General features: G+C 42.1%; 1 protein-coding gene across 6 annotated transcripts; it reads left to right on the top strand.

Moving 5' to 3' along the window:
* Positions 1–3,365: 3,365 nt before the first annotated feature.
* Sfr1 (SWI5-dependent homologous recombination repair protein 1) lies at positions 3,366–7,978 on the top strand. 6 transcript variants are annotated; one of them, XM_005403788.2, is made up of 4 exons: positions 3,366–4,087; positions 5,116–5,237; positions 5,780–6,187; positions 7,242–7,978. In XM_005403788.2, the coding sequence occupies exons 1-4, from the start codon at positions 3,844–3,846 to the stop codon at positions 7,431–7,433; spliced, it is 966 nt and encodes a 321-aa protein (XP_005403845.1). In that variant the 5' UTR covers positions 3,366–3,843; the 3' UTR covers positions 7,434–7,978. The 6 variants fall into 6 exon arrangements, with proteins under 6 accessions (XP_005403845.1, XP_005403848.1, XP_005403846.1 ...); XM_005403791.2 differs by lacking the exon at positions 3,366–4,087 and adding an exon at positions 4,327–4,446; XM_005403789.2 differs by lacking the exon at positions 3,366–4,087 and adding an exon at positions 4,336–4,416.
* Positions 7,979–12,994: the final 5,016 nt, after the last annotated feature.

The raw sequence follows: 12,994 nt of genomic DNA, 5'->3' as shown, positions 1-12,994 counted from the left end.
GCAAAAAAACAGACTTGAAGTTCAATGGAACTGAATGGAAGATGCAGACACAACCATAAAGACACTCAGCCACCTTATCTTTGAGAAAGGGCCAAACATGTTTGCTGGAAGAAAGACAGCTTCTTTAATAAATGGTGCTGGAAAAACTGGCTTTCCACATGCTGAAGACTAAAACTAGACCCAAGCCTATCACCATGCACCAAAATAAAAAAAAAGTCAAAATGCTTTAAAGGTCTAATTATTAAAACAGAAACACTAGATCTATTGGAAAGGAAAGTAGGTAGAAGTCTTGAAGACATAGGGGGAGGTAGAGAGTACATGAACAAAAACCAAACAGCATGGGAAATACTTCAAAAAATCAACAAGTAGGATCTCATCTTATTGAAAAGTTTTTGCATATCAAAAGAAATCACCAATAGGGTGAAAAGAAAACCCATGAATTGGGAAAAGATTTTATCCAACTGTTCCTCAGACAAAGAACTCCTGTCTAGAACATATAAAGAGTTTTTAAAAATCAGGCCTCCAAAATTCAAAGACCCAATGCAAAAATGGGCAGCTGAGATGAATACACACTTCTCACATAAAGAAACACAAATGGCAAATAAATACATGAAAAAATGTTCAACATCATTAGTCATTCGAGAAACGCAAATTAAAACAACACTGAGATTCCATCTCACCACAGAAAGAATGGCTATCATCAAGAAATCAACCAATAACAAGTGCTGGAGGAGCTGTGGGGATAAAGGAACTCTTCTCCACTGCTGGTGGGAGTGTAGACTGGTGTAACCATTGTGGAAATCAGTCTGGAGATTCCTCAGTAAACTAGGATTAGAGGTCCCATTCAACCCAGCTATTCCCCTCCTGGGTATTTTCCCCCAAGAACTGAAAACATCATACCACAGCGATATATGTGCACCCATGTTTATAGCAGCACAATTTGTAATAGTTAAGTGTTAGAAACAACCCAAACGCCTATCAACTGAGGAATGGATAAAAAAGATGTGGTATTTTTATACAATGGAGTATTACTGAGCTATAGAGAAAGATAAACTAGAGGCTTTTATAGGTAAATAGATGCAACTAGAGACCATACTCATTAGTGAAATAAATCAGATTCACGTGTGTAAACATATTCCCCCCTACTATAAGAAACTAAAAGAGTAAATAAAATCTAAAAGGTACAATAGATATTGTGAAAGGGAAAAGAAATTGCTTGTATAGGAGGGAGCAACCAGGATGAAGGAGGGGAGAGGAAAAAGAAAGAAGAGGGAAAAAATATGTATATATATATATATATATGTGTGTGTGTGTGTGTGTGTATGTGTGTGTGTATATATATACATACACACAGGATAGCTAGGATAATTGTACTACTAGTATCTTTTGGTTTATCAAAAGGAACTGCAAATGTGTAATTGTTTGATCAATCTTGCATGCCTATGTCTGGCTATATGTGCAACCATTTTAAAGATGACATTAGGTAATATACCAACTATTGTTAAAATCCTATTACCATGTTTTGAAATTCTATATTATTGTTCTCTATGCTCTTTAGTTTATATATATTTTTTGTTATTTTGGTTTTTTTAAATGAAAAAACAAAATTTATATGTATATATAAGGATGTCTGGAATAGGTATATTGCTGATGTCTGTGGTTTATTGAAGGGAACAGTCAATGCTTAAAATTTTCTTTTTTCATGACCAATTTTGCACGCTTGAATTGAGTAATCAGAATGACTGATCTCAAAACAACAAGATGCAGTATAAGAACCATTGTTGAATTCCTGCCATCTTGTGTGATGAAGCTCTGCATCATTTCCAATTTTTTTCTTTTATTACTTGTTGCTGTCTTTGATCAGTCTTACATTCTTATGTCTGGTGGACTGAGCAACTTCATTGATGATAACTATGTAATGTAGCAACCATTGTTAATTCCTATCATTTTGTTTTGAGGTCATGTATCATTTTTACGTTTTGTTTTTATGTTGTTTTGATTTTGTCTTTATTGTTGTTTTGTTACTTTACTTTTTAAAATAAAATTTTTTTTTAAAAATTTAGGAATGGAATACATATTATTAATTACATGTGGAAGTACCAAATTTTCTGCTATTTACAGTTTAAATTGGGATTTTCTAGATCATAGCATCTTCAAAAACATTTTGGGGGAGAGAAAAACTTGAAGAAATGTATTTGTCTAATGCATTCACTTAATTATGAAATGGTGAACATGAAGTGTGACCAAATATACAGTGAATGTTTAAAAAATGTATTAAAGTAAAACACATTACCATTATCTCCTGCTAAAAATATTCCCCCTTGCTGTGAATACATTCATCCCTTTGTTCTTGCCACTTTCTCAAGCAGTTCTGAAGTTTCTCCTTTGTGTCTTTACAAGGCGCATTCAGTGAATGCTGCTGCCTAGTGCCATCCTACAGGAAGGCAGTCTCATAAAAATACAGTGTCTTCATCCACCTTATTCACCAGATGTGGCACTGTGTGGCTTCTGGTTCTTTTCCAAAGTCAACATGACCATGAAATGTAAACATTTTGAATCCATTCAGGACATCAAAGCGGACGTGGCAGTGCAACTATAGACACTCATGCAAGTGTTACAGGGTTTTGGGGTGCTGGAATCTCCTCCTAGAGGTGGCCTTTGGGATCTTTCTACCCTTAACCAAAATTGGTCAAGATAAGCACAAAAGATAGTGAGGTTTTACATTTATTCAAGGTATGAGAAAAGAAACACGCTCTGCATAGAGAGCTGCAGGTCAGCTAAAGATATGAATGGATTAAAGGTGAGAAGAGTACCCTATACCTGGTGAGAGCAGACCACTGTGAAAGAGAGAGTGCAAGTGGCCACAACGAAAATGGCAGTTATCTTTTGTACCTCCCATTACTCTGGGTGAAGCAGCCTAGGCCATTCTATCAAAAACCTGCTTGGGTTCTCTGAGAACTTAAGACAGCACTCCCTGATTGGCTCCACATGTAGGATTTTCTCCGCCCATTTGTCTGGCACTTTGGGATAGGCAGATCACTGCCCATTTCCCCAGCCAGTTTGCCATGCCCTGATCTCCTCCCTCAAGAGGACTTCTAGAACTTCAGAGAGATTAATGGGACTATGTCTTTTACTGTAATTAAAAAATGTTTTAAACTATTCATTGGATTTTTAGATCACACTGCATATATTCATGACTTACCCCCTAGCTATCACTGTTCCAGCTGCTTCTCATAAATTTTTAATTTTCCAACCTCCAGGATGTAGGTACTACCATCCCCATTTTACATATGAGGAGACTGAGGCAAAGACACTATTATAAAGCAGATAAAACTTGGTGCCACGACTTGAATCTAGAAAATTCGACTCCACATCATTGCATTGGTTGTGTTCAGATTCTGTATTTATATCCTAAATTACTTCCTTTTGGCTGTTTCTAAGCCAATTGTTATCAGCAGTTCAGAGTATGGACATTTCCAATGGCCATTCAATCAGAAGGCTGCAAACACTGGCCTGGAAAAGTCCCGATTTGCACGTGACTCAGGTGTTACTCAGCAGCCTCGCCCAGACCTCCCCCGCAGGGGAATTCTCGCCTCACCACACCGGAAGCGAGGGGCTATTTTAGGCTAAGGATGCCGCCGGCTCGGGGATCTCGATTTGGGATCCACTCTGCCATGGTTAGCGATGTCTCCTGAGGCACAAAATTCCGTAGGCTGCGTCTTCTCCCAGATTCGACTAAAAAACGCGAAACTACACCAAGGCGCCTGGGTTTTGAGGGAGATGTGATCCAAACCACACATTAGCTCCACCGAGCGAGCAGGGACGCTCGGGCAGATCCCGAACATGTCCGCTGCTCTGGCAACCAGGACCGGCACCGCCTTCCGGGCTGCGCGCGCCGACCGCTCCCGGCCGCGCGGCTTCCGGGCTGCCCGGGCGCGCCTGCGCCGTGGGGCGCGGGAGACTGACAGGAGCCTGGGAGGGAGGGGGCATTCTCGGGCACCCCAAACCGCGAGGCGGCACGAGGAGGAGAGGCCCGAAAACAAAGCGAAGCGCCGCCCAAGTCAGACGCGCGCCCCTGCCAGGACCGGTTTGTTTTTCTGAGGCCCAATCCCACCCTTGTCGCGCGCGCAGCCTCGCAGCTCTCGAGCGATGGGCGGGCCGGGGCCGAGCGCGACAGTCCAGCGCACCAATCCCACTTCTCAGCTCCCTTCCGCCCCGCCCCCACGCCCCGGCGGTCTCCGCGGCTTTCAGGGCGCGGGGGGCGGGGCCAGAGCCGCGCGCGCCACAATTTGACCAATCGCGCGTCTCCCTTCCTCCTTCTCGGCTGCGGCCCCGCCCCCGAGGCTGGGCTCGTACAGCTTCCGCTGCGCGCGCTTTTTAAGCGTTCTAGAGGCGCCGCCGATCTGTGGGCCGGAGGTGTCCGTGCGGTGGGCTTCGTGGGCGGGGGTGTGTGTGTGGAGGGTTTTGTGGCGCTTCCCTCGCGTGGCCAGGACACGCCGCCCCGCCTCAGGCTTGGGGTCTCCGCCTGGCCCTGGGCTTCGTGCAGCGGCGGGCCGGAGGCGGGCTCCTGTGAGGTCTCGCCCCGCTCAAGTTGGTGCCTGTGTCCGAGGAAGCAAGCTGGGGTCGGGTCTCCTTTTCCGGGTCTGGTGCTTTAAATAAAACGGCCCTCAGGACGCAGTGTTTCTCCGGGCACGGGCCTGGGGTGGCCGTCCCCGTCCCCGCCTTCGGGTCCAGGGCGCTGGGCAGACGGCCGGATGAGGGAGGGCTTTGCCGTCTCCGCTGGAGCTTTAGTGACGAATTGAAGAATTGCAGACTAGATGAATGGTTCTTCTTCCCTTTTCCCTCAGTAATGTAGGTTTCGGTGATACTTTAGAAATAAAATAAAACAGCCACTAAAATCCTAGCTCTTTAACTTGTCCCCTAGTAGACCCCGTATAGGAGGATGAATAGAAAACTGCACAGAGCAAGAATGGGTGGATCACAACTAACTGATCAGGAGGTTCTGGCTTGCTGAGGATGTGTGGTACCATAATGAGAAGCTCTGATGACACTTGGACTGTGTAGACGGATGGCTAATTTGATTTGCATTTTATAATTACTTTTTTTTTTTTTTAGAAGTAAACCAAGATTTCATTCCCAAGATGGAAAGTCCTTCCGGCTCGGCCGTGATTTTACCTAGCACTCCGCAGGCCTGTGCGGATCCCCCGTCTCCGCGTACGGATAGTTCACGGAAAGCGGTATGGCAGCCTGGGTTCCTCCAGCGCACCCGTTCTGTGCATCTGCGTTTTGTGGCCGCGGTGGTTTTCCCGCTCGTGAAGAATGCATAACACCTGTGTCCTCCACCCGCTTCCCAGGAGATTGGCATCTTGAATCAGTTACTTTAGTTTCAGCTCAGGTTGTTGCAATAATCTAAACTGAGGAAGTCTGGGTCTGTGTAATATCCGTAACGAATCTTTGTGGCAGTAGGTCTTATCTTCAGTATGTAGGTCTGAGGCACCCGGAGTAGTGTCAGTCACATGCTAGTTGCTAAATAAATGCCCATGATTACTGGGATAAATGTCTCAGCACTGTTTAGAAGGGTGTTGACTTTGCTAAGAAAATAAAACTATTGGAGTGTCTGGAAACTAAAAACATTTTATGGTGCTTACTTTAGATACATGGAGACAGAAAGCCATCTAGTGGTACCAGCTGTAGAAATGTAAGGCCTTTATTTCTAGTAGATTTATTTACATCGGCGATTTTCTTGATTAACGTTTTTAACGTTTTGTGCCCTTTTCAGCCCATGAGTGCAACACTTAAAGAAAGATTAAGAAAGACAAGATTTTCATTTAATTCCTGTTGCAGTGTAGTAAAACGTCTTAAAATAGAGAATGAAGAAAATGATCAGACCTTTTCAGAGAAACCAGCATCTTCAACAGAAGAAAACTGTCTGGAATTTCAAGAATGTTTTAAACATACAGATAGTGAATCTGAAGAACATACATACTTGAAAAATACTCTCGAGAATATCAGTGCATGTGAATCTAAGTCACTTGATACTGGGTCACACAGAGTTCCCCAAAATGATTTTGTGAATGAGAATCTAAAACAAGGATTAAAGGAAGAAAAAGCAAAATTGGTGAAACAGGTGCAGGAGAAGGAAGACCTCCTTCGGAGGCTAAAACTAGTCAAAATGTATAGATCAAAGGTGAGAAAAATTTCCAAATCATTGCATATTTTAAATTTTTTACATAAATTGCAGGGCAGTAATTTCCAAAGTAGGAGATAAATTTCTTTTAGCATAGTAAAGCAATAAACCAAGTATTCAAAAACCTGGTTTCCAAGTTTAACTGATATATAAGTCCTAGATTTAGATAGTTGATTAAAAGAGACCTGGCAATATCAGATAAAACTTTTTAAAGTCTCAGCTTTTATATAATACACAGTTGAAGCTTTGTTCTTGTTTCTAGCCCATAGCAGTATTAGAAGTATCAATTGTTAGAGGTAAATACAGTTGGAACAGAAGTGACAGCAGACAGTGAGTAAAACTAAAAATGGCCACAGAGTACACAGTAAAAAGTATTTTTAATAATGATCTTGTGGTCATTTTCAAATAATTAAAATATTTTAGGCATTTTGTTTGTGAAAACAATGAATATATATTAGATTTTACACTTCAGCATTAAGTTAAATAGAATTTGGGTATTTGGACCAGGATAACTTCTGTTTCCTGAATAATTCATGCCTATGTAATTGTTCGTTCTTCTCCAGCAATGTGCAATAAATGATGGAATATTTTGCTGTTTTGAATTTTTAGTATTTTTCAAACATGACTTACTTATTGAGATTGAATGTCATTTTTAATTTCAATACTGTTATTTCTTAGAGCAGTTTTAGGTTCACAACAAAATTGCATGGAAGGTACAATGTAGTCTCATTTTAAAAGCACAGTTGTATGAAAAGTGGATTTCTAAAATGTGTATTATTGCTTCTTTACCTAGTTTTGCTCTACTTAATGATTTGAATTTTCTCTTGAGAGTTAGTTGTCCCAGAGTTTGGACTAAACAGAAGGTCAGTAGAGCTCAAGTTGAGTGATATTTGTAACCTTTCTGCTTATACCATTCTACTTTTTCATAAGTAGAAGTTCCAGTCATTCCCAGGAATGTTAGCCTTTAAACCTACCCAGATTGACTTGAGAGCTTTGATTAACTAGCATGACTGTCTTGTTACTGATCTATATTCTTTTTTTTTTTCTTTTTTAGAATGACCTGTCACAGTTACAGCTGTTGATAAAAAAGTGGAGAAGCTGTAGCCAGCTGTTGCTTTATGAGTTGCAGTCAGCTATGTCTGAAGAGAACAAGAAACTAAGCCTTACTCAACTGATAGACTACTATGGGTTAGATGATAAATTGCTACACTATAACAGAAATGAAGAAGAATTTATAGATGTTTAATTCATAACATTTATTCTCAGAATATTTTTTTCTTTCTGTTTTTTTTTTTTTTTTTTCCACTTTTTCCAGTATTAGGGGATAAAACCTAGGCCCTCACATGCACTCTACGACTGAGCCATACCTCTGGTTCCTCTCCAGCAAATATTTGAGAATGGCAACTTAATGAAAAGATACTTAGACATTTTAAAGGGAGGATGTTAGCCATTAGGTTAGTAGGGGGCGGACCTATGGCACATGTGCCACAGCAGGCAGTTTGTATCATTGACAGCTCTAAAAGGCTTGCCATCAGTACATTAGGGTTTACAGTAAGGTGTCTTGACCATCAATTTAGGGTACTCTAAGACATATAAATTAAGTCCTAAAATGAAATACAGCATTTGAATAGATTTACCAAAGAATATCTGACATTTTGTTAAAAGGTGGATTTGGTGGCACTTGCCTATATCTAATCCCAGCACTATGGGAGGCTGACACAGAAGGATGAAAAATTTGGGCCCAGCCTGGGCAATTTAGCAAGACTCTGCTCTTCCACCCTCACCCCGGGATAAAAGAGGGCTAGGGATGTAGCTCAGTGTAAAGGCCCTGGGTTCAATCTCTAGTACATAAATGAATGAGTGGATGGATGAATGAATGGGCCAGGAATATAGTTCCGTGTGAAGGCCCCAGTGTGTGCACGCGCACGCACGCATGCACACAACGTTTTAAAAAATTTTGGACAGTACTGGGAACCAGTTTTAACGTGTTGCTTGATTTTTATGGCAAAAGGTCTTATTTTCAGTGTTAAGAAATAGTCCAGTCTGGTGAATGTCTAAACCTAAACTGGTCAAAAAGTTCTCACCTCGCTCCTAAGTTTGTAAACCTTGTTTCCATTCATTTATTACCTCTTGTCATCTGCTGATCTGAGATCAGATAATTAAACTTTATGTCCAAAATTATATTCTTTTTTGCCTTCATATTTTTTCATATTGCTCATTTATTGAAACAACTCTTTCTTAGGAAGTGACCTCATTGTCTACATCAAGATACCTGTCATACAAGGTCCTTCACATTTACGCTTTTTCTCCTTCATGTGTCAAATAAATAAGCAGTGTCTGTACAGTTCACAGTTGGTTTCTTCAGCCAGAAACCAACCTGTTGTCAAATTATGTAATTGTAACTGTCATCTTGGCTGTATATGGAGATACGACCTAAGCTGGCTTAGTCTCTGAGGATTTAGAATTGAACTCAGGGAAACAGAGCCCATTCTGTTTGTGGCTGGAGCTGTTAAATTTAAACTTGGAAGCAGCAGAGTTGACCTTCAGAAAGAGAGTATGTGTGCTGTCTGAGGAAGGTAGAGATAGAGCAATTTGTGGATCAGCAGTTTTATAGCTACTGCCTCTACCAGGGGTACCTTAGTTTCAGCCTAGTCCCTTCTACGGATGTAACAAAGCCTTGATTTTTGGTATGGCAGGGGACCACAGGGCCATGGTCTTGTGTCCATTTGCTACGTACACAAATTCTAGTTTGTAGACACTGCCCTTGTCATTGGCATTTGTGAATCTGGGATTCCTAAGTGGACATTCCTGAGTGCTGTGCTATTCTGGTGCTTACCAGCCATCCTCTGTCACTGCTGCTCAGCCAGGGGTCAAAAATGTGGCAGGGGTGTTGCCCTTGTGGTGCTGCCATTCTGGTAGGTCAGTGTAGGGTACGTATTTAGATTCTGGAGTTTACAGCTGCCATTACTGACAGATACGTCCTTTGATGTCACTCTTGTGTGTCCACTTGTGGAATTCTGGTTCTGGGAAAGCTGGGGCATGTAATGGGGCTTCCAGGCATTGGCAGCTGGATCCACCTGAGGATTCCAAGAACATAGCAGGCACTAGGATCTTGGAAGAAGAATGGGGCCTTCAGATTTGGGGATGCCCACAGGTAGCCATCTTCAGTGATTTCTGTTGAATTTTACTTCCATTTGATAGGATGCATTTATTGAAAATTATAGGATGCATTTATTGAAAATGACTGAATATCATATTTTTATTTATAAAAATGAGAGCTAACCTTTAACAGTATTTGCTTTGTGCCAAATTTAAGAGTATTCTGCAAGTGTTAACACCTCAGGTTTAAAGGTGAGAAAATTCAAGATTAAGTAGTTATTTTAAAAACTCATTGAAAAGATAAGTTGTTGGTAATATTGTTTGGATAATTAAATGCTGATTTCTTGTACTCTGAGTAATTTAAAGTTAACAAGATGCAGTGTATTAACTGTTGTTACCCTCCTATCATATTGTTTTGGAATTTTTTGTTTTGTTTTTTTTTTGCCTTTAAATAAAAAAGAGTAAAAATAAATAAATAAAAACTAAGTGGTTATTTCAAACTTAAGTGGCAGAGCCAGGGTTTGAACCCAGGCAGTCCAGCAACAGAGCTCATATTCTTTATTCCTATGTATAAGACCGTGTTATATTTGACTCAGTTTATGTCACTAGTTGGTAATTGGTAAGGTCTTAAAGAACTAAAAATGTGAAAGTAATTGCTGTTCAGTAGAAGCTTAGAGGAATCTTCCATGAACAGCACTGACAGAAGAGTTGGGGTACAAGACCTGTATGTCCTTGTACTTGCCAGCGCCCCCCCGCCCCAAGCCAGAAGGTACCTCTTGCTGAAAAGGCCCCTGAGCATGCGGGTGGGTAGCTCCTGCTAACCTACTCCATCCATGCCTCAAAGCTGAGGTAGCCAAGCAAGGAATATCGTTGGAGTCAACCAGGGTTAATGAAAAAGAAACAAATGAAACAGGATGTTTGGTTGTTAAGACCTGGGAATCCACAGAGTGTTACCCAGTGAAAAATATGGCACTAGCTATTAGCAAGTGTCCAGAAGTCACCTTAGGTGGTAGAGCGCTTGTATTCCACTGTGGGTGGGAAAGATCAAATCTAGGACATCCATGGTTGACAGAGAACATCTAGCAATCCCAAGTGTAAAGTGTTTACGCCCCTCACATAGATCCTTGGCCTCTTTCCCTGCTCCCCACAGTTCCTGTCCCAGACAGTTTTAAAGGTCCCTAGATACAGGAAATATTACTAGTGGACACTTCCTTGCTGAATTAGCCAAACTATTTCAGGAGTCATCCTATTTCTAAGGAGGGGGAGTTGTCAAAATGATTTTGGCCTTGACATTTACCCATCTAGCACTGATAACTGTGAGTGTGGTCAGTGAAACCTGGAGTTTCTTCCTAAATGGAAGATTTTATAATTGCTCTCTTGCTTTTCCTGGACCTTTGTGTCCTGGATGTGGTACTGAGGATCAAACTTAACATTTACTTGATAAATTGCAGAACTGTGAGGGATTGCATCACTGAAGTGATCACTGGCCAATGGTCCCAATGTTAGCGCCTTAGAATGCAGCAGTCAGCCAGCTATGAAGGGGGAGGAAGTTTTCTGCCAGTTTTCTCAATGTGCAGTTATCATTATATGCATGAGTAAAGCAATAAACTGTTTCATGGAAATAAGGTACCTTTTTTTTTTTTTTTTTTGCTAAGCTGTATTGGGTAGGGCACAAAATTGAGCTCTATTACAGTAAGAAATGAAGATTAGGTTTTCAAAGTATGTCATAATTTACAAGTGATTTAAGTCTTGGAAAAAGTAAATAATTTACCTTGTTCTCATTGATGGAACAATGATTAATCTTCAAAGTTACTAGTGTCTACAAAATTACTAGCTAACTTTAAATGAATAAAATAAATCTTGGCTGTGCAGGTGCCTGGGAGGCTGGCCGCCTACACCTGGGAAGCCATGCGGCAGGGAGCACCAGCCTTTGGGCCGGCCACTAGCCATGCAGGCACCCTGGAGTTGGGCAGTTGGTGCCCGGGAAGCCATGCGGCGGTGTGCGCTGGCCCATGCTGGAGGCCAGCCGCCGCTGCACGGTCGAGAACTATCATGGCACAGAGAAGCAATGACACAATTGGCCTGCCACGTGCTGGCTGTGGAGGCCCACCTGGGGACGTGCATGAATCATCTTGACATGGAGAAACCCCTGGGAATACATGCCACACAATGGTCACTCTTGCCCCTGCCCTTGAGAACCACAAGGGTCTAGAGTCAGTGGAGAAGCAGCTGCTGAACAAGGACTCAGAAAACACAAGAATACAGGCTATGCTGAAGACTCAGAGGTCTAGTTGATCAGGGTCACGAGAGCCGTTTGGAAGCTGGAAACCAGGAGGACCTTGCACAATACCTGGGGAGATACCCTGGAAGCCATTCTTCCCCTGACAGTACAGGCTGCAGTGCAGGAGCACGTGGAGCTCTGGAGAGGTCTGCACCGAGATTCCTGCTGCCTGTGCTGACGGTTGGGGAGAGGACAATAAGTGGTTGTGGGGTCCCAATGTGCTGGGAGGCTGCAGAGAAAAAGCTACAAAAAATGGCTTTTGCCCCAGATGGCTCACAGATGTTAGTAAGAATTGCCTCCTCAGTATTCTATAGCTGTGACGAGGAGGCCAAGGAGAGAAAACAAAGAGACAGAGAAAAAGCAGCTGCTTTTGCTGCTTTTATTTTGAGGCAGGATCTCACCAAGTCAACTTATTTGAGAAACAGACCCCAAGTCTGATTCTCAGGGCCCCAAGAAGAACTCGACGACTGCATTCATCTGCTACCACTGTTAAAAGCCAGGCTACTTCAAGAGGAACTGCCCTAAAAAGTCCCCTAGGCCATGCCCTCAATGCAAAGGTGACCACTGGAGATCAGTCTGCCCTCTGAAGCAGAGGCCCCAGAGCTCAGACTCATCCTACCAGTTAGTCTAACAGGAATGAGGGGACCCGGGGCATACTCTGCCTTCTCCCTCTGGCCAGACCGTCATCTCCATCGAGGAGTCCTGGGTAATCATGACTATAGAGGAAAAAGAAAACAGCCTGTTGCTAGACACAGGTGCAAGTCTCTCGGTCCTTCTTTTCAATCCTGGCCTGCCTTCCAGCATTCACACCTCAGTGACAGGAGTCACTGGTGAGGAGGCAATACGCTATTTTTCACAACCATTAGGCTGTAACTATTTGTTAGATCTTTCTTGCGTATCTCTGTCTTCCTGAGAAACCACTTTGAAGATACCACCATGCATTACAGCAGCCATTGTTATTACAGAGTTAATCTGTCCATAACTCTGTATTGTTCCTATGCTATTTTGTAAATGTATGTATGTTTATTACTATGTGTTTCCCACAACAGCCATTGAGAATAGTCAGTGAATATTCAATTGGTACAATAAATAAATAAATAAATAAATAAATAAAATAAATCTTGAGCCAGGCACTGTGGTACCTGCCTTTAGCACATATTCTGGGAGGCTGAGTCAGAAGGATAGCAAGTCTGAGCCCAGCCTGGGCAAATAAGTTAGTGATATCCTGTCTCAAAATAAAAGGGGATTGGGACATAGCTCCATGGAAGGGTCCTTGGTCAATCTCCAGTACTGCAAATAAATAAATACTTTTTTGTTCAGAATGAGGATTGAACCTAGGGCCTTGAGCACATTAGGTAAATGTTCTACCACTCAGCCTGGCATCGAATGTTTCTGTTTAAAATCTATTCTTTCTTGAATGAAAATAG

Source organism: Chinchilla lanigera, unplaced genomic scaffold (genome assembly GCF_000276665.1).
Source record: "Chinchilla lanigera isolate Chin_1 unplaced genomic scaffold, ChiLan1.0 scaffold00084, whole genome shotgun sequence".
NCBI lineage: Eukaryota > Metazoa > Chordata > Mammalia > Rodentia > Chinchillidae > Chinchilla > Chinchilla lanigera.
The sequence above is the reverse complement of the archived record's forward strand: the minus strand, read 5'-3'. Positions and strand labels throughout refer to the sequence as shown.

What these genes read in the sequence shown, in the direction of transcription:
- Sfr1 (XM_005403788.2), top strand. Translation starts at nt 3,844, where the DNA reads ATGTCCGCTGCTCTGGCAACCAGGACCGGCACCGCCTTCCGGGCTGCG. An exon ending in GCGCGCCCCTGCCAGGACCG is followed by an intron (nt 4,088 to 5,115) that starts GTTTGTTTTTCT and finishes TTTTTTTTTTAG; the next exon opens with AAGTAAACCAAGATTTCATT. An exon ending in CGGATAGTTCACGGAAAGCG is followed by an intron (nt 5,238 to 5,779) that starts GTATGGCAGCCT and finishes TGCCCTTTTCAG; the next exon opens with CCCATGAGTGCAACACTTAA.